Genomic DNA, 21,949 nt, shown 5'->3' on the forward strand with positions numbered 1-21,949 from the left:
GACTCGCCAGTGATGTTAGGGTCATCATACAACTGTTCTGTCCTTCTTGTATTCGTCAGTGATGCTAGGGTCATTACAGAGCTGTTTCATCCTTCTTATATTCGTCATACATCATACATCTGTATCGTTCTTTTATGACTCGCAGTTGTGCTAGGGACACCATACAGCTGTATCGTCGTTCTAGAACTCATCAGTGATTCTAGGGACACCATGCAGCTGTTTCGTCCTTCTATGACTCATTTCCAAATTGATAGCCCGGAGAGGAAAAACAATCGGACACACCAGTATTTAAGGGAATACAGGTTTGACTTATGTTTTTTCTTGTTAAATACACTTTTCGTGTGAGTTATCATCCCTGAAATTCAGCCCTCTTTAGTTAGGGGAGGTAACGCGCCAATAAGGGAGCTAGGGATATAGTCCACAAGGCAGGCTACTGTCTCCTAGATGTCATTATGTTTGCTTATTCCTGATGTGTGCCGGGCTGCAATGTGGCAACGAGAAATCTTAATGAATTCGCCAAATATCCACGGATGAAAAGTGTAAAATTCTTGTCGTTGCCAAACAAGAAAAACATTAATATTCGGAAGAAGTGGACTTTGCTAATCATGACTGGCCCAAGAACAAAATTTCGCAAATTACTTCGTTTCTTTGTGAACGGGAGATCCACCAGACGAGTTTCGACCAAACGACGTTCTCCAACATCAACTCCAGTTTACCGTCACGTACTAAGGTGGTACTTAGGGAGCTTTTACACTGGCTCATTATTTAGTATTGTTTTGTGTACCGAATTTACAAGATATGTATATCGATATGTATTGTTTAGTTCACAGTACGTAAGATGTCTGTAACAGCATTTAAAAACTGAGATGTGTTACGCAAGTCTGAAACTCATCAAGCTACTATTTTTACGTTTACTAGTTTCATGCATCATGTTTTCACAGCATATACATTGTTTTGACCATAGCAAGAGGAAAATCGGAAGTGTAATTCTTCTCCTTTAAAAACAACTTGTAATCAGTTGTATAACGAGATTAATACTTTTCACATACAGATGAACAAATCACATTTAAATACAGAATATGATTTTTTATTTTCCAGAATAAGATAACAAACCAAATAATCAGTCCTATCGATATAGAGAGAGGATTTTTGTGTTTAAAATTCATGTAAAGTACGATATTGTTTTAAACCAAATACTCTGTGGTTTATTATGCATTACATATATATATATTGTATTCCATGGGGGTATCGGAAGATCAATTATTATTTTGAGTAAAACAATATATTATTTGTTTTGTTAGAAGAAAACATTCACCATTCTGAAATATAACATGAATAAAAGGGCATTAAATAATTTTCAAATGACACGTTTTAAATCAAATGTGTAAATCAAAACTTTATAAAATTTAACATATTAATTGATAATTATATGAAAAGATATTTACCAGGAAATTTCCTTTTCATTATAAATCAATCGGTCTCCACATGAAGCACATATCTTTCTGCACCAAAAGTATTCTCGCGAAAGAATCACGCCACCTTGCGGTATTAGTAGTCAATTGCTTTATCAGGCAAATAGATGTTGATATCAAAGTACTGTTACAACTATCTATCAGCCTTGTGATTGGTCCGATTGTAACCAATCAAACAGCTAGGCTTGAACCTTTGGTTCCATCATTAAAATAACAGGAGGGAGGAGAGGAGAGACCATTTCTCCTTACACTGTTCAGGTAAAATCACACATGCATTAATATTTTTGATATCATTAAAACCATTTTAGTTAGAATTGTAACAAAAATTGCTATACGTGCGAGACAGCATTGTTTTTTTGTTGAAAACCAAGTTCTGTAAACGTCCATCTTTAGCGGTATTTTACACTTAAAGGATTCCGCTGAATTATATTCGCATCAATATGTTTAATGGCCTCAATTCCAAAGAACTAATGCATGATGAATTTGTATCAATGACATTTGTATGATTCATATAATTATAAAACTGTACATTCATAATGAATGAGAGTTTTCTCCCTTTACCTATGATTGCAGAATACATTGTTTGCAAATAGGACTTACATAGTCTTAGTCAGAAGTGCAATCAATTTACCATGCATCAAGCCCCCATATTTTATGTTGCATTTGAAATTGAAATATTTTTTGATTTATTCATGCGATAAAATTTGAGCTCGCGTAAATAAATACATTAGCAGTAATGTATACAGGAATACAATTTAGTCATAGATCAGCCGTTCAGGCCTCCTCTAGTCCATTTGTTTATCGGCATGGTCTGCTTGTTTTTGTCTTTAGAGTATGACACGGACACTTGCGATTTATTTCTCTTTCCACCCGGATAAAAGTCATCTACTTTGATTTTACCAAATATATGTTTCATAGCCTTGCGTGGACGAACGTTGGCGGATTCCGACGGAAGAATTCCTATGTTATCAGGACCACCAGGTAGTGCATTTTTTTGATGTGGCCGAAGTTTAAAATAAGAAAACACATGAGGTTTACTTATTCTATCAGCAGCGAACTTTTCATCGACCTCATCCATCTTTTTCAATTTCTCTAGGCTCCTTGCCGCTATTGCGCGATAGTAAGCATCCCGATGAATGTTCGGATCAACCCGTGGATGCACTTTCGGAGGGAAGTCATCGAATTCTTCCTCGTCTGAGTAGTCGGACTGTTCCGTCCAACCCTCGCGATTATAGACAAAGTCTTGATATGCCTTATCGTACTTTTTGTAGTCCTCGTCGGTAACCGTCTTACTACGCAACCTATCCACGTGCTTTTCCGCGTGCGTACCATCCTTATCGTCCTCGAAACGCACGTGCAGGACCCGTTGCCTTGACTGACGTAAGGGGTGTGTCGCTGAGAGGACGTTTCCTTGACATGTCAGAATCGTCTGACTTTGTGGTCATTCTCGACATTCTACGTGTGAAACTGAGTTTCCGTTTTATATCCGTCTTAACATCTTGTGAACTAAGTGCCTTGGTTTTACGCACGTTCTTTCCACATTTGGGACATTTCCCGTGACGGGACCCCGAACGCGCGTATGTGCACCAATTCTCGTGCCCGCCTATTGCAGCACATTCGTCACATTTCAGTGTGACAAGATCAGTATCAGTACACTCACACCAATGCTCCGGTGATCCGATTTTCTGTATAGTCATTGATGGCGGATTCTCATGAAGAGATCTCCTCCGGTCACCGAACGACACTTCCATTCCCCCAGATGACACGTCCGGTGCAGCAGATGACATTTCAGTCATACCGGAATTCAACTTTGAATTATCACGAGAAGGCGCCATTTCTAGTCCTTCATTCGGAAGAGACGAAAATTCGTCTCTGTGATTGTATTTCAATACACCCTCTTCATCTTCATCGTACTCGTCGTTATGTTGTGGTACGTCATCTATTTGAGACTTCAGGGGTTTCTCGATCTCCCTTTTAGTCTTCTTCTTCTTCACGACGTGACGAACCTTTGTTGAACGCCCGGGTGACGTTGACGAGGGGTCATGTTTGTACTCGTCATGATATGAGGTCATATTCCTACCATTAGAGAGGGAGGGCAAATGGGGAACTTTAAAATCGTCGTCGGAAAGATAAGTATGTATCTCATCGTTGTATGAACCGGCCTCTGCAAATGTTTTATCACTGGCATGTAAGATATGTTTGCCATTTTCTGGACTGTCCTTATCAAACACCGGAGGAAGCCTATATCGGTCGTCTTCGTAGTAATCATAATCATTGTCATCCACACCATTCAGGACAGCTGTATCAAAATACTTTTTGCTGTACTTTTGGTCCGGTGACGGGGAGTTCTTGTTCTTGATGGTAACACTAACACTTAGGTTTACGTTTTGGTTACCAGGCGGTTGACCCGGAGACTTGTTCGCGAGATGTTCTAGTGGGAGTACCGGGATATCGATATCCTTATCATCTTCAATAAATGTTGGATATGGTGGGCCGAGGTGGTTGCATGTGTTCACAGTAAGAAAAGAAACCTTTGGAAAAGAGGTATCCGTTTGGAACCTTATGTCGCCCATTTGGATCAAGCCGACTGCAGACATAGCAGAAGCCTGGAGGGAGAGGCCGACGCCGTAGCTGTAAGATAAACAAATATGTTTTTAAATGAATTCTTTTAAGATTTAACATTAAATAATAACGTGCATTTTTTTAATATGACTTAATCAACATAATTTAATTACAGTATGAAATGCACCACATGATCAAATGAAAATGATATCGATGTTATTAGGTGAAACATGTAATGCTTAAATTACAAAATATCTGAAATTTTACAAGGCAATGGACAGAAAGCTGTTTAATATCAAAATAAAACGACCAATTACAAACATGTATGGATACGTTTATACAAAGATGATGAGAAAACGCTGAAAAAAACAGGAAGGACAAGAGCATTCAGACCAATTGCCAAAGAAGTGTCAAAGGTGTTACAGTATAATGAGCACTGTCTAATTTAGGCAACATTAAGGACAAGGAAAACTCTCAATGCAATATTGACATGTTATTGAAAGTTGGTGAATTTATCTTGGTCAGTTTTCGAGATATTGTCCGGAAACAAATAGAGTTCTTACTCTTTTTTTTTCCGAAAAAAGGAAACAAATACAGAAAATGATAGTTTCACTACAAAAGATTTTGCGAGTTCACGAGTTTAATGTTGTTGCGGGACCGATTTTACCATACAAGGGGGCGCTATCGAACGGATAATGACAGAGCACACTTCTATTTTAATTGTTGGGAAGTAATTATCGCTGTCAGATTTAGTTGATATGTTATTTATTCTTATCTTTTCCTGTTTTTATCAATATGGAATAACTCTATACCTGGGTATAAATATATTCAATAAAGGAGTCCCGGCACCTCTCAATCATGCATTCATTTTTTCTTTGTTTTGTTTTGTTTTTCAAATTGTTTCTCCGTCCTTCATTAGTAGACTTAATTTATAATGAATAGTTTTAAGCTGAACTACGTGATGTATAAATACATTTCAAAGCGTCAGCTATTGATGTCTAAAATTGATATAAAAAAATAATCATGATTTACATGTAAGCGTTTAATCCTACATTTTTTAAATTTTACATGTAAGCGTTTAATCCTACAATTTTTATGGTCTTAAATCCACTTCATTATTAAAAATTCAATTCAAAATTGATTTATTTCTGCCTTAACTATATGTTCACAATAAAGTGCGTTATATGTCGTTTAATCAACTTCGAAATGAACAACAAGTATACTTACAGCCTTATGTTCACTTGTAATGTAAGTATATCGACACAATCTTAAAGGTGAAATATGGTTCTTTTCATACATAAACTTGTAAATAAATACTATTCTCTGCTTATTTTTCCTTTTTGTTAAAACCTACTTAACTGTACTGATTGGTTACATCAAAATATTTAAAATTGTCAGTTACACAATGATCAAAGATGAGTGATGTCCCTTTAAATTCCAGATAATATTATATTACAAAAGAAAACTGTTCAGCTATCATTTCATTAAAAAACGTAATAATATACCTATCGTAAAATCGCATAATGTGGCTACTTTCATGTAAACCAATATAGACTATATTGTAATATGCACAAAAACGAAATGTGAATGATATCTGACAAAACTAGTAAAGATTTGCTTCTATGTAAATTTATGTTTTGTAGAAATTTCACCAAGATAGCCCGAAAGCCTTCATACCACATGAACATATACTCAATATAACCAGGATCGTCAAAGAAAGATTTTTTTATTGAAAATATGGAAAGGGGAAATGCCATTTCTTCTTTTTGTTTTAAACTGAATTATTAAGAAATTAAAACATAATACATGTCGTCAGAATATTTCTGATGTTCGTTATTTGTTAAATATTTACCATACCATCATGCTGAGATATTGATAGCCAAAATAGATGTTTATGCATTTATAAAATATAGTTGGTATATTCACCTAGGAATGGCTAAAAGCGCCGAATGTATAAATCGAAATGATCAAAAATGAACTATCGTTTAGTATGGACATTATAGTACATGTAGTGTTTCCCTAATGAGTTAAACCTACCTTCTGATGTGGTTTTGGTTTGATTCTGTGACCAAACAGACAGTAATTCCGGGTGATATAAGAATCCATATATCCATCCATGATTTTTACTCGTAATGAAGCTAATTGTGTATGAAGGTGTCTCTCAAAGTGTCAACATCACAAACTAGTTAATCTCTAAAATAACTGAGATTTTTTTGTATTTTTCCCATAATCATGAGAATCAACTCCAACTCACGGCATCTCTTAAGAACGTTCGTTTTTCTTACGAAAAGAAGTATATAGTTTCATTACGACAATATATCCTGATAACTTGAATACCAACAATAATTTGTTATTGATACCTGCCTATACACTATTGACTTCTGTGAAGACTGTGATACCTATGAGAGACATGGATATGGTCGTTAGCAGTGCGACACCATCTCCGAAATACCTTTTATTACATATAATAGTTACATAGCGCTTGTGGAGAAACATTGTACTTAAAAGACGGTCCATTGTTTAAAACTCATTATCTATTGTGATAAATGTCGTGTACTTTGGCGGCTATTGTTTTACATTTAGTATCGGTACATAATATATTCATTCAGAGTTTTGGCTCGAATAGATTACCGACGATTTGTTAAATAAAGTGTTTGGTCATGCATCAGTGAGTTTTATGTCCCTATAGAAAATCTGAACAGAGCAGACTTCAACTTGAGTTACATTTTCACGTAACGATGAGTTATTATATGGTATTTGCTTGATGGTGATTATTTGGATCCTAATTTTCATTTTTTTAATTTATAAGAACCAAACATCAGGTATTTAACCCTTTTCTTACTTTAACATAAAACTTACTCGTTTCAACTTGGTTTTCTAACCCGATTGCGCTAAGCTTTGTTAGCTTTGTCCAGATTAAGAAAACCATTAATACATTCGTATTACATTTGTATTAATAAGCCCGATATCAAGAGGAAACGTAATGAAGAAAGGAATTCCAGGTGGCTCCAATATACATTGGCTGATAAAATACATAAATCTAACGAGTATGTACGTAGACAAATCATTACTGTAAATATTCATAAAGCTGATAATGCATTACTATCATTACTAAATTCATTTATTTTATTTTATTTTTTTAATATATCGACGATATATGTGAATTTCCGTGTCAAATATCTAATGAAATCGATTCCGATGCAATGACATGCATAGTTGTTTTTGTTTCGATGATGTCTATATTTACGTTTATGTTATATCAAGTTGAGGAAGCTTTGGGCAGTTTTGTCCATAGTCATACATATTCTATACATTGTATGTATAGTGCGATACTTTTGTGAGGAATTTCCTTTTGTGTTGTGAACGTGCAGTTTCAACACATAAATGATTAAAGGAATTTGAATTTGAAATTCTGGACATCAAAAAATCCTTTACATCTTTGGATTTAATTACTTAATTAATAAGCAAAAGTTTATTTTGATGTTAAATAGCACATGCATTAATATATGCTATATAATTATTGCACCCTGATACACTCAATCCTAAATTATTCATTAGTTCACTAATCTTACTTAATTTTCTACCAGTATACCCATATCACAAAACGTCATTATATTGTCTTAGCTGTTGCGAGGACGTATAATTCCGTACATTCCCAAATAGTGTTACGGTGCATGCTATGTTGAACATATCCCTTTAAGACTTTATCGGACGACTTGTAAGTAACATGATCCTATGGCATTGTGTAGTGATAATGTGAACTATATACACAAACCGGGTACGCCCTCCCCGTCAGTTAGGTCATGACCGCGTCCCAAGCAGGAGTGTGGATATAGGGTCTTTAAAATCATAAAACAGTTCATTTTTGACAATTATAATAAAATATTAAAAAATGAATTAATGATGCAAATCTTCGTTTTCTGCCATGCCAGTGTCTTAATTTTCCTGGGAAGAAGCATTATTTCGATATGATTATCAGAAAATGATTATCATTATTAAAGCAATATCGTTATTTTCGGTAGTTTGCTAACTATTTTATTTATTAGTTTGTTTATTTAATCTAGGCCTAATGTTTGAACATATAACTATTGACAGAAAAGAAATACATTATTTCGTGAAATCGTTAATTTACTATCAATATCAAAATATGTAACGTTGTATATCTGATTTAAATATGCACTAAATATCAACACACAGACAAATGGGTCTCAAAATAATGATAATAATGATGACTACTTATCCTTTTGGAATATTATCGGGCATCGAATAACTTTATATATGGCACAATGCCCTATCAAGCGTTTTACTTACTTCGTTACAAGTATCTGGTTATAACATTGTATGCGAATAGCTAAAATAGACACAATTAAGTTAATTACGTAACTGACCGGTTCGTTTCATAATGCAATAAAGCATAATATCCGCTATATCGTTAAACATTAAATATAATCTTACGTACATTTAATATGTTTTCACATAAATTTAATGTTTTTTATATACATTATATATGGTTTCATAAACATTTAATATGTTTTTATATACATTTAATATGGTTTTAGTATATACAATTAATATCGTTTTATGTACCCTCAATATGTTTTTATATACTTTTGATTTATTTTTATATACATTTAATATGGTTTTATCATATACGTTTAATATGTTTTTATATAAATTTAATATGTTTTTATATAAATTTAATATGGTTTTATCATATACATTTAATATGTTTTTATATACATTGAACATGCTTTATATACATTTAATATGTTTTAAAATACATTTGATATGTTTTTATATACATTTAATATGGTTCACTTGGATTTCCCCAATAAGATAGTTGTTTCTGGGTGGCTTCATAGGGTATGATTTTAAGCAGATTATTTGTGATCTTATGGTTTTAGATCATTCACACAGAATGGCGGCTGATTGAATTTTACTTAATTACATCGCCAACTAATCTTGCAAAACATGATAAAATCACAATTAAAAAAAAGAGGGAGGGGAACTAAAATACATCACGAGGCTTATACTGCATTAATTTTATTATCATTTTTTTTATCCTTTTGTAAGATGAATATAGTTAAATGCAAATAATGAATTGTAGACCAAGTAGAGACTATCTTATACACCGGTATATATATATATATATATATATATATAGTTGTGTAATGTAGTCGACAGCGGTGACCCCACTGATGGCCACATAGATAAGGCTGGAAGCGTTAAGTAATTGAAAAGGTGATTTATCGAGACGAGAGGGAGGCCTACAATGGTCTATGTAATGTGGCGAACACATTATTTGACATTACTTGTCAATAACATCTCCATTAATTTTCCCCAGAATAAAGGAGAAGTCGTGTTATAAGTAAGTTTCTTTCAATAATTGTTGTAAACCTAGAAAAAAATGTACGGAAGATCTTTTAATCAAATTGATTTTGAGCAGTCTTTACCAAATGACATTCCTTAAACATGACTACACATTTTTTTTTAGTTTTATGAGTCAGTAACTTTGCAGCTCTCGTGTTAATTTATATCAAGATAACATTTCAATGAGAGATATGAATTTACGAACTTAGGATTAATATGGAACACATTCAAATGCTAGATATGAAAATTTGCAGGTGACCTTTGAAACAACATCTAAAGTATATGACACAATATAGCAAAATATTATTAAAAAAATTTGTATGTAACTTTAAATATACGTACTACGGAAAGTTACTAGATTTGTTGTAGTCTACATTATAACCGCTACGGAAGGTATTCAACAGCTAAATCTAGGGTGTGTTACCTTACACCGCCACGGAAAGTATTCAATAGCTAAATACCGCTACGTAAGGTATTCCAAATCTGGTGTGCGCTACCTTAACACAGAAGTATTCAATAGCTAAATCAATCGAATATTATAACCTAAAAATACCCTTACGAAAGGTATTCCAAATCTGGTGTGTGTTACCTTAACACCGCAACAGAAATATTTAAGAACTACATATAGTGTAGCTTACTACTTCTACGGAAATATTCAATAGCTAAATCTTGTGTATGTTACATTAACACCGCTACTATTCAATAGCTAAATCTTGTGTATGTTACATTAACACCGCTACTATTCAATAGCTAAATCTTGTGTATGTTACATTAACACCGCTACTATTCAATAGCTAAATCTTGTGTATGTTACATTAACACCGCTACTATTCAATAGCTAAATCTTGTGTATGTTACATTAACACCGCTACTATTCAATAGCTAAATCTTGTGTATGTTACATTAACACCGCTACTATTCAATAGCTAAATCTTGTGTATGTTACATTAAAACCGCTTTTATTCAATAGCTTAATCCAGTGTATGTTACAACCTTAACACTGCTTCGTAAGGTATTCAAAATCTGGTATGTACTACCTTAACCCAGAAAGAATTCAATAGCTACATCTAGTGTATGTTATCTTAAAACCGCTACAAATATTCAAAAACTAAATCCAGTGTGTGTTACCTTAACACAGCTACTATTCAATAGCTAAATATATTGGGTGATACCTTACCAATTCTACTAAAATATTCAATAGCTAAATCTAGTGTATGTTACCATACCACCGCTATGGGAGGTATTGAATTAGTCAATCTAGTTTATGTTGCCTTAACACCGCTACTATTCAATAGCTAAATATAGTGTGTGTTACCTTACCAATTCTACGGAAATATTCAATAGCTAAATCTTGTGTACGCTACCTTTCCTCCGCTACGGAAGGTATTCAACGGTAAAATTTGCCGTATGTTTCGAGCTAACTCACCACGAATACGGAAAATATACAATAACTATAAATCTAGTGTATATTACTTGAATACTGCTACAGAAGGTATTCAATAGCTACGAGGCCCTCGTATCCATGTGTTGAGTTCGCCTGTTTTTACTAACCCATTGATAAGGAAATGAGTGAATTGGCGCATGCTCAGCATAGAAACACATACATTACAATTAGTGCAGACATAATCTAGTACTATATAGGAAGGGGAAAAACAGCAATTGAGAATGACATGTGCATGGCATATATAAAAGATGATCATTTCAGCAAAAGCCGAATTGATCAATGTACTATGCAGACAATGTTTCAGTGTTTGAATGATTCATTCGTGCAAGTTACATACAAGAGGTGAAAGTTCACTGACCGGGTATTGTTGAACATTGTTTACTTCCTTAACTTGAATTAGACATTTCACTCTGCTCTGTGTCTTCCGAATGTCGCGCAAATCCAAACTGACAGAAACCGCCATTGTGTGACGTCACAGCCATAAACGTGCAACCTGCAACATGAACAAACGTATATACAATTGGATTACTTACGTCAGCAGGGTATCGTTGATTGATGATCCCAACCATCTCCAGAATGCTTAGGTTTATAGGCTTCTGACTGCCATAGCCGTAAAACGTTGTCATGATTGGTGAAGTAGTCACTAACACCTTAGTCAATTAATATCGGTCGACGTCCTTCAGACGGAAGTAGAGCTAAAATATGTCTACAACTCTATTGTCACATATGACATCGACTGAATACGTTGCAATACACGAATAAGAAGAATTTCCCTGCAGGATGTCCTAATTAGTTTCCCTCAAAAATATTTATAAATTTATAAATGTGTTTTAGTATTAAAACGTTCCTCGTACATCGGATGAGTTTATTATTGTTTCGTTCTTCCTCCCCGGTGCCTTTCTATCCTACAACAGTAAGTGTCTTTATGATACCTGTATAACACAATGGCGTCATCTCAGGTAATTTGATAGTTTGTCATATTCAAGAGAAAATCAAATCTTCGACCTTACGAATATCGCATTTTTGCAAATGTCCAACTCACATAGCAGGAATATAATCCTTTTGCAGGAGATTCAGATCACAACCACAATAGGCTTCTGAAGACTTGCTTCCATCGATATCACAATGGCCTATGCATTTAAACAGTGTAGAAAATGATCGTTTGACTCCAGCACTGTCGCATTAGAATGCTTCGTGTCATTAATGATACATTATGGAAATATATGTAGGAGGCGCACAGTTCTCAGTAATGTAAAAAATAAGGCAGGAGGCTTAGCACATTATCTGGTAGCGGGTACTGTAATCCCTGGCAATATAAAGTATTAAAATATCAATATAGATCCTGGAGCGCGGTTACCTGACGTTGTTTTAACTGATCCTTCTCCTCCAGGAAGATGCTAGATAAAACTTCTCCTCTATAAATGAGTTAAATAGCCTTTAACCTCCGGTGATAATGACATATAAAACTATCCTTTAATCTGCATTTACTTCCAGTTATAAAGTCTTGTATAGCGCATGCGCTGTAGGGTTACTGTGAACGCCTTAAAGTTCAATACTTCCCTTGCTTTTCCTTTAAGCGATAGATCCATTATGCTGTATTATATATATATTTTTAACTACACACGGTTTGATGTTGAGTCAATGAATTGTTTTTTTATGACGTAGAACAATTGACCAATATATGTGTCATATTGCGTATATTCCAGTTTTTATATGTCAACACGGGCCCTTCTTTGTATAATCCTTGAGTTAGTAACCCGTCACCATAGCCTTGTAGTCCTTTAATCGGAATTGTCAATATTTATCCCTTAATAAATCCAGGTATATACTAATTTACACAGGGAGTTGTAAATACCAGTCAACATCACATCATACAGGAGGCTAATTGATAGTTGAGTGTTTGTATACAATCGCATATAATCTTCTCCTGTGAGATATGTAATCCGGCGACAGTCCCGATCACTTGGTAAAAATCTCCAATCTTGTTTTCTATCAATCTTAATTGTATAATATAATAGAGAGTTATATCACTGCAGGTCTAGCTACACACTAGCACACACCACGTCACGATAGTTATAATGTAATTTTACACCAATGCAGGGTAATTCAATGATATCTGCTATCTCTGCACACATCAATTACACTTTTATCTCTTGAGAGTTCTCTTAGCCTAACGGTGACAGGGTAGCATAGCTACCTTTCAGTAGATAATCGTTTCAATAGCCGTGCGATAGAACAAACACTTCCATCGTCGAGATGTCCTTTTCGTTGTATGTTTAAGATGGCCTGATCTTGATAATCACTCAATGCGGAATGAACTTTGTAGTATGTAAGCTGTTTGTAACGTTACTTACCAAATACTGTTCTTGACAAATTATCATTGTTCATTCCTTGGTAAATGTATTATTTCTATACTATCTAATTGGTATGTTGTTGACTATTTGCGTGTTTGTAAATCACAAACAGGCACGTGCATATTAAATAGTAAACATGTTTTTTTTAAAAATATCTAACATTCCAGTGGTTTCACCTAATTATTGATTGTAATTAACCCTATCATATAATATATATAAACAAATCTGTTATGTCCAACAGTATGTTCATTCACGGCTCCGACATTCTGTCCTTGGGTTAATATAAAACACAATATTCTAATGATTCCACGGACGAATATATAAGATATATATTCTTATTGAGACAATGACCTGTTTACCCCACGACACTGTTTAACATGTATTAAGTTCCGACTTCACCGATCTCTGTATACCAGGATATCATTTGTGACGTAGTCGTATTTTACATTTGAGATATGTTTATATCAAACGCAATCAAACGTGTCTTGTTTTTAAACATTGTTTATTTGACATCCTTTTGTTTTGTCGGATCCGTCACACATTCCCCGGTCCGGATATTAGATGTCTGATGTGATACCATTATCAATGTCTGATGAATAGGTAATTTTGTATCACTTGTCGTCAATATGCATACCAGAGGTATACCACAAGTTGCAGGAGAGGTGGAAATTTAATTCGTCGTAAAATAAGCTATACATATGAATAGTGATTCCGTTAGACATCTGGCATCTCATACACACACACACATATATTTGTCATGAACCACATCACGGCGTGGACATTAGACTCATTCACATATTCTTCTATCCATACTTGATGTTTCTGTTCTTAATCCAGGTAGAAACGGTGAACACGTGTCATCCTACATTCCCCAAACACCAACTAAGTAAAGACTGAAGTGATTTAAAAAGAGAACTAATGGTTTCATATTTCTGTGATCAGGTAATTATGCAGCAGTAATACTAGATATGCCTTTGTTCAATAATACGCGTTGAAATTCATTGTCTGCATAACACGCGACTTCCAAACTTAATATATCTTTCTGATAATAAATTCACAAAATTTAAAACGCAGTACAATTTATTTGTCCGATTTCGTGAGGTTATGTCGGAGTTAACAGTTTTCAATCCAAACATTACGATACAGACGTTCATTGAAACATCATGAATTGGAACATTTCCAACTTGTGTTTATTAAGTGGTACATTGATATACAGTAATTGACGTAAGTAATACAATGTAATATAGAGCGCTCTTTGTCGACTGCGTCTTTCTATTAAGCTATTGTATTTCACTTAAAAATTTACTGAAACCTATCATTACAATAGAATACCAGTGGCATTCTAACCCAGCGTGTTAAAACCACTTGTTTACGAACATCTGGGCCATAGTATACTCATATCTGTAAACATAGCACAATACTCTATACATAGTACTGAAATAAAATGCACACGTATATATCCCGTGCATAAACAGCATAGCCACCATTTAACTCACTTATATTTCGTAGCATACAATCATACATGTAATAGAGGGTGGCATTGAGGACAGAAACTCAAATCTCATATCTATATTGACCGAGAAATTCATATTACCAGTTGTTATAATTAATTTTTTTTTTAACCCGTAATCAGATCGCAAACTAAAACAGCTGAAGAAAAATATGCATAAACTGTAAGATACAGGTTAAATAAAGTCAAATTACAAAGGAACCCAAGAAAGAAAGAAATATTCGCCAATACACATCCATGATACACTGGAAGCAAGTATAATTGTTGAGGTGTTAATGAGATGGTCAGAATCAGGTGTTTCTCGCCCACTGTTGGTGCGAGTATGAAAAATCACAACCAGTACTGAATTTATATGTATTAAATAACTTATTGTGATATACATGTACCTATTTACATAATTAAGGCTATATCTATATGTTTATATATATAAAGAATAGTTCAGAAACCCATACATTACTGAAGCTGTTTTGTATGTAGAGACACTTAAATCGATGGGAACGGTACGTTTTGTTTTAGCTCAATCTGTTGGTCTATCGACAGGATAAAGAAGTCATTATAAGGGCGTGAGTTATGTTTAAAATGTCAATTCACAAATATATCAACGTGTATATATAATCTACATAATGCACATTATGTACTATGAGCAATCCTATCGTTTTATATTTTCTATTTAACTTCCGCTAATGCGAACGCTGTTCACCGGAAACGACATGTTTGCCAGTGATAGTCTGATAACGTAAAGAGCACCGAAGCAGTCCCCGCGGGTCAAATCGTCTGACCTTTTCCGGATATCACGCTGACAATTGTCAGAGCCTGTGGAATCTGACGAGATTTGAAGTCTAAAAACTGAAACATGTGGTTGATATGTGAACTTATATCCAATCGATATTGTGGGTCATTTTCATGGCATGGTTACAATGACGTCATAAACAGACATTGAGAGGTTTCATGAAACTTAATTTTCCAAAACGTTTAACACTTCATCACCACAATATTTTGCAATATGAAATGTACATAACGTCTTAATTAATGAACATCTTTGAAATCTTTCAGAACATAAAACATGTTCTATATTTTTTCTATATCATCCAAAAATTCTGAAATGTAATTGAATTTATAAAATTAAAGGTTAAGTGTTTTTTTTCCAACACCCTTTTAGTGTTTGACATTTGTTAAAACTCAACATAAAACATAAACTTAAAATCTATAGCATGACTTTCCCACTTGAAATCTATAACCTTACTTTCTCTCTGGAAATATATAACACACCTCTCCCCTTGAAATCTATAGCATAACTCTCCCTCTGGAAATCTATAACATTTCTTTCCCTCTTGAAATCTATATCATGGCCTTCCCTTAGCATTATTGTCCAGTCTAAATAAACACTGATCAGCAGTATATTCTTAGATGTTCTTTTCACTGATGGCTTCTGAACATGTCAGTATGTCTACATTAATGAATTTATACAAAAAGGTATGATATGCTATCTAACTGGCGTTGATGACTTGCTCCGTCAAAAAGTTCAGATAAGTTCATGGACGTGCTTGCGGAAACCAAACGTTGGATTAACAAAACACAACTTGAGAAGTAATATGTGGTGATATGGCAATATTAGTTTGAATAGCGAGCATTGGCATTCCCCCTCTCTCATTTTGTTAATATCGCTTAAATTCATTCCATTGATTTTTGATTTGACTTGGTTATGGACTTCGAATACTATTATTACGTTCAATGTTACTGATTTGTGTAATTTTGATCTGTTGATACTATCCATAGCATGCATTTGTACAATGATTATTCGTGTTACCTGTATGACTGGAGTTTACATGACACCGTCGTCAATCACTATAAACTGGGCTTTATGAGTACATTTTCACCTGTGATGAAGTACAAAACCTGTACTAAGGTACTTCTATACAAAAGACACTCAAATCAATAACACCTTTAATGTATATTTAGTAAAAGATACATAAAGGTCTAATAATGAATATAAAACTGAATGATACAGCTGTTTTGTCCTTCTAGTACTCGCCAGTGATACTAAGGACATCATACGATTGTTTCCTCCTTCTAGTATTCATCATTGATGCTAAGAACATCATACAGTTGTTTTGTCCTTGTTACGTCATTTTAGGAACAACAATTTTACTTATCTAGAAGGGAGGTATAAGGAAAATCCAAAAGAGCCTTAACTGATGTTAAAATACAGAAAGGGGGGTGTCACATGATTTATTTAATATATTTCGTTTAAGGATTTACCCTATCTTCGCAAAAGGATGACTTCTTACACTTCTTATTAAATCGGACACGCGTTAATAAAGACTTGACAATCCTATTATATTTTTTGAATTATGGAACTATTGTTCCTCCCCAACCATCTTTTAACCCATTATCTCCTGTCGCCTTCAACAGTTTATGTCCTTATCATCAATGACGAGTCATAGAAGGACACATCAGCTGTATGAACCGTTTCTCTCAATTTGTATTGAAATGTGTTAATATATTGAATATTGAATGTGTGTCCTTTGTTCAATTCCTTGTAGGTGTATTGCATTTAAAACATACAAATATATATATATATATATTCGTAATTTGCTTTGAAGTGGTTCGTGAATAAAAATCAAGGTAATATGTTTGTATATATTTTTTTTCGTGCTCTATGATCTCAGGTACGCGATTATACGGACAATAGATAGTGTAGCTTTCCACTTAACCTACGGACTGAACATTATTCAATAGAAATAAGGTTTTTAAAGTTTGTTATTTAAAGAAAAATGTCAAAGCTTTAATATAAGATAGACTTCCTGCTCGTGTGTTTAGCCGACGATACTTATGTTACACATTGTTTTGGTAGTCTTTTTTTGGAAACATTGTATAAATGATTTTATGTAATACAACGTTACTTTCACTTTCTGAAAACATATAGTTAAAATGACTTTTTATATCCTGAGGTAACGTCTTTGTAACATACAACACATGTTTAAAGCTTATTCCTCGTTTCTGTCCTACAATGAGGTCTGTCTCAGGACTAACCATTTCATAGTTACCTTGCTTTTACTGATCGAAAAACCCTATCACATGGTTAATAATGTTTTCTAATGACATGTTATTATGTTCTGTGGGTGAAATCCCGATATAATTCACATTGTCAAGTCAAATTATTACAACTAAATGACAAACAACAAATTAAACAAATTATGGGAAAAATAACTCTGAAATACAGCAAAATGGTGGTGGCACAATCGCCGACTTTACATGTTGTATACTATATTCATCAAATTACATGTATCACGCTTTATGTAGTACATTACTATTGTAGAAACACCAATCGTATGTAAGCACAAGTGTCCACGGTACTGAACCTCGCGTGACTGTATCACAGTGGACGTGTAGTGCTGTTAACTACATTCTACCTTCGCGACTTAATATACGATTAGAGTTGTTTTAATCTGTTAATCCTGTAGTATTAGTCTACTAGATATACGAGTTAAACAAATGTTTCTATTGTACCTATTGTATCCTTATTTTGCATTACGACAACCGTATTACAGTGTTATTCAAACTCCAATGTATATCTAGTGATATTCAACACCATAAACATTCAATACTAGTTTCTATAAAAATATACATTTTTCAGTTAAAGACAAAAAGTACTCGAGATTTGCCAATTTTCAAGACTCTTAACACGTAATACTAGTTTCTATCAAACTATATATATCTTGCAATAAAACACAAACTCTACTTAGAACTTGCCAATTATAACATTTCATTTGATAATATATACTTAACCTGAAAACATTGATGATTATATAGCTATAAATGTTTTTCATGGATTGTGCGGTAACTGCCTGATGATTCTTTTCTATTGAAAGGAGTAGCGGCAGTAAGGGCCATTTTTGGCCCCATCTCATTAAAACTATAAACTATAAACATTTCTGCTGAATGTTAAACTTTATTTTTTGTCATTTCCTGGGGCCGGTTATGGCCCTTACCAGACCTACTCTTTCACATGTGTTTAGGCGTAACGTCGGCTAATTACTACAGGCCGGTCCCAATTACCGTTATTCCTATAGTTGACCCCTTCCTCTAGGCTAAAACGTTTGACATCTAAGCACAGAATAATGACACAAACACTTAAAGTCTCACTTTTATCTATTTTTTTAGTTAGTTTCTGCCAATCGCATCTTCATTGGCGATCTAAGGCAATTTTGAGGTTTAAATTGCACACTTGCGTGTTGAAGTCGTGTTTCTTATTTGAGGCATTGTCATTTTTGTTTAAGTTGAACTCAAAGAGTTAATGAGATACGAATTAACAGACGATGGTACATGTGAACAACGTGCTCTTTGGAATAACTAAAATAAATAAATACCTGTGAAATCGGCTTCACGGTCCAGCTGAGAGAGTGTCGACCATCGGAGCGAGAAGTTAAATCTGCTGACAAACTTGGTGTTTCCTCCTCTGAGCAGCCTACATCCCATGTAGTTAGATACTCTGTAGGAAAATATGGAATCATCCATCGTTACAGCATCTGAAGTAACATTGATTGTGGTAACGGTCAGTGAAAACGGGCATATCCATATGAACTGTGTCTCTATTGTCGGTTTGTGCTGGACTAGAGGGGGCTTTACAAGGGCTTTAATACCACAAGGTTACGTGGTGTATGTGTATTACAGCTTATAACATTCATATTTAAACTAAACATGCAATGACTGTTTGCTTCATTACCCAGGTCATATTTCGCTCTTCACGTTTTCTCATTGTTCTCACAAGCATCAAGTATATATGTTTTTATATGTAAGTAATTTCAAACAATGGAACTGACTTACGTTCAGCTTCCTACCTACCAAATATTTACATTATTTGAATTCGACAGGTACTCGAGTAAATGATTTGATCTAGTAATTCATCGTTTTCTGCATAAATTCCACAGGAAACGTTTTTTTGTACATGCAACCATCCATATAAAGATGTATATCATCACTATGGTAGTACACATTGAGAACGCTTCAAAATAGAACACAATCACGTGACATAATACCATATGACTATGGCAAAACATGGAAAGTTTCATATAATAATATTTAATAACCGAAATGTTCTATCAGTGTATACTACCATTACAATACCGGTACGGGGCAATTCGGTTGTTATACATATTTTAATTTACTTCTTAGGTTTCTAGTGGATAATATTGAAGCATTTGGTTAATTTTTTTTAAGATAAACACTTACATAACGAATATCTAAAAGTCTTACGTTTTTCTTGTGAAGATCTCAATTGAAAATTTTTTCTATAAAAAACAAGAATTTAACTGGCATGCAAGAATTTCAGTGTTGAAGGCCAACCATACTTTTTTGTTCAAAATCCCAAGCTGAAATTAAATTTATACTTTAAAATCATAATTAGGATAGGCATTTACTTTATAGGGCGAAAGAAAATTTTGTTACGAGTAACGTACTTTTATAATCGTCTTAAAAGCTTTTTTTTCTCCGGTGATAATGAAGTATTGATCCAGCCGTTTAAACGTACACTCTGATCCATGTTACTTAATGTGCATACTTAGTAACAAAGTCTATACAGTTTGGTATTATATTATATTGTTAGCTCTAGGCACCTTTCTCATCACCATTACTCAGAGATAAGTGCATCTCACGTTAGCAATTTATATACCTTATGTTACAATTATCAATCGTATGTACATGTATACTTGTATATAAATTATGTATTGCAGGGTATCAGAAGGTGAAGACATATTCTGCAACTTAGTTTGATAAATTCCACTCACATTACCAATGAAGGACATCTACTGTCTAATCTTATTGTACTTAGGAGTGACAATTGTATAACAATGACAGGAATTTATTAAAGTTCACCCATACGACAAGGGAGATAGTGTAGTCCTAATATATCATATTATCAAACATCCACATCACGTGCTATCTCATAGCACTCTCCAATATCTTAATTGAAAAACAAACGACAAAAAAAACTTCTGAAACCTTGGCCCAGACACCGGAGAAACAAGCAAACTTTTATTTTTAACTATAATTAACATAATATTTTCGTATTTTTAAATCAATTTACTTAAATAATCAATTACGTATACTATACTCACAAATAGGGGATTTTACAAGAGATTCAATATTATACGAAAGTAAGGCAACGAATGTAAAAGTGAACAAAAGTTGAGTGAGATGAAATTGGCATGGCAAAGATTTCATATTCATCAAATAATATATTTTGATGACTATCGAGGAAAAAACATTTTGTTACGTTATGTTAACTTTTTTTTAATTATCTATTGTTTACCGTCGTCATTTTGTATTATATATGTATGTATCGTCATCTTAAATTTTTCTTTAAAAATTTCACAAACATATAAAAACTGGATATAAAATCAAAACAAATCAAACATAATGACTGATATACAATGTATCTGCTCTTAATTCAAGTATAATTTGATAATATTAAAAACCCCTCATAATACCTGCTGAACAGCGATAAAAGGACATGATTGTGAATCATACTGGAGACACTTCCTTGACACACGTCAAGGATAAAATCTACAGAATAAATGGATTTCTGACTGACATATTTGTCTTCCAGTAGACAAGTAGTATAACCTTTGTCCTTCTTTTGGTCGACTTGTTTTCGTAGGAGGCAGGCTTCAACGAAGAGCTTTCCAGAACATATAGCAATTAGCTTGTCGTTAAGTTTCACATGTAGATAATATATTGATGATGTGCTGTTTTAGATAGAAAACCGATAATGACAATGCCAATTGGTTATACCCTAAAACAACTTATATGAATGACGCTTCGACTATCGCATACCTAAGTCTTTACTGATAACGTATCTAGTAGGGACAGCTTAATAGTAAGGTGCATGATAAGCGGAGCGATTTCAATCACCCTATTGTTAATCTTCCTTTCCTAGATAGTAACACTCCTGCATTCAGATTTTCGGATATGCAGGTGATAATTCTTTTTCATTGCATGATATGGATTAATACGTGTTTGGCGCTGGATGATACAGTACGACTTAAGATTTCCGCGACCAATGGTTATATTACCATAGTTTTGTACGGCGACTGTAGAAACTGAAGACGTTTAGAAGAAGAAGAAGAAGAAGAAGAAGAAGAAGAAGAAGAAGAAGAAGAAGAAGAAGAAACAACAAACAAACAAAAATATCAGCAACGACATGTACCACAGGAGACTATAACCATTTGGGGAGATA

The 21,949-nt window shown here is 33.9% G+C and overlaps 1 protein-coding gene across 1 annotated transcript; it reads right to left on the minus strand.

Annotated features, from left to right (window-relative positions):
• Positions 1-1,071: 1,071 nt before the first annotated feature.
• On the minus strand, positions 1,072-19,428 carry LOC117316747. The gene is given in 5 exon segments (XM_033871508.1): positions 1,072-2,895; positions 2,897-3,964; positions 3,966-4,103; positions 11,207-11,341; positions 19,083-19,428. Coding segments are annotated over 4 exon segments (1,968 nt in total). The 5' UTR covers positions 11,312-11,341; positions 19,083-19,428; the 3' UTR covers positions 1,072-2,238.
• Between the last annotated feature and the right edge of the window lie 2,521 nt (positions 19,429-21,949).

Source organism: Pecten maximus, chromosome 18 (assembly GCF_902652985.1).
Source record: "Pecten maximus chromosome 18, xPecMax1.1, whole genome shotgun sequence".
Taxonomy (NCBI): domain Eukaryota; kingdom Metazoa; phylum Mollusca; class Bivalvia; order Pectinida; family Pectinidae; genus Pecten; species Pecten maximus.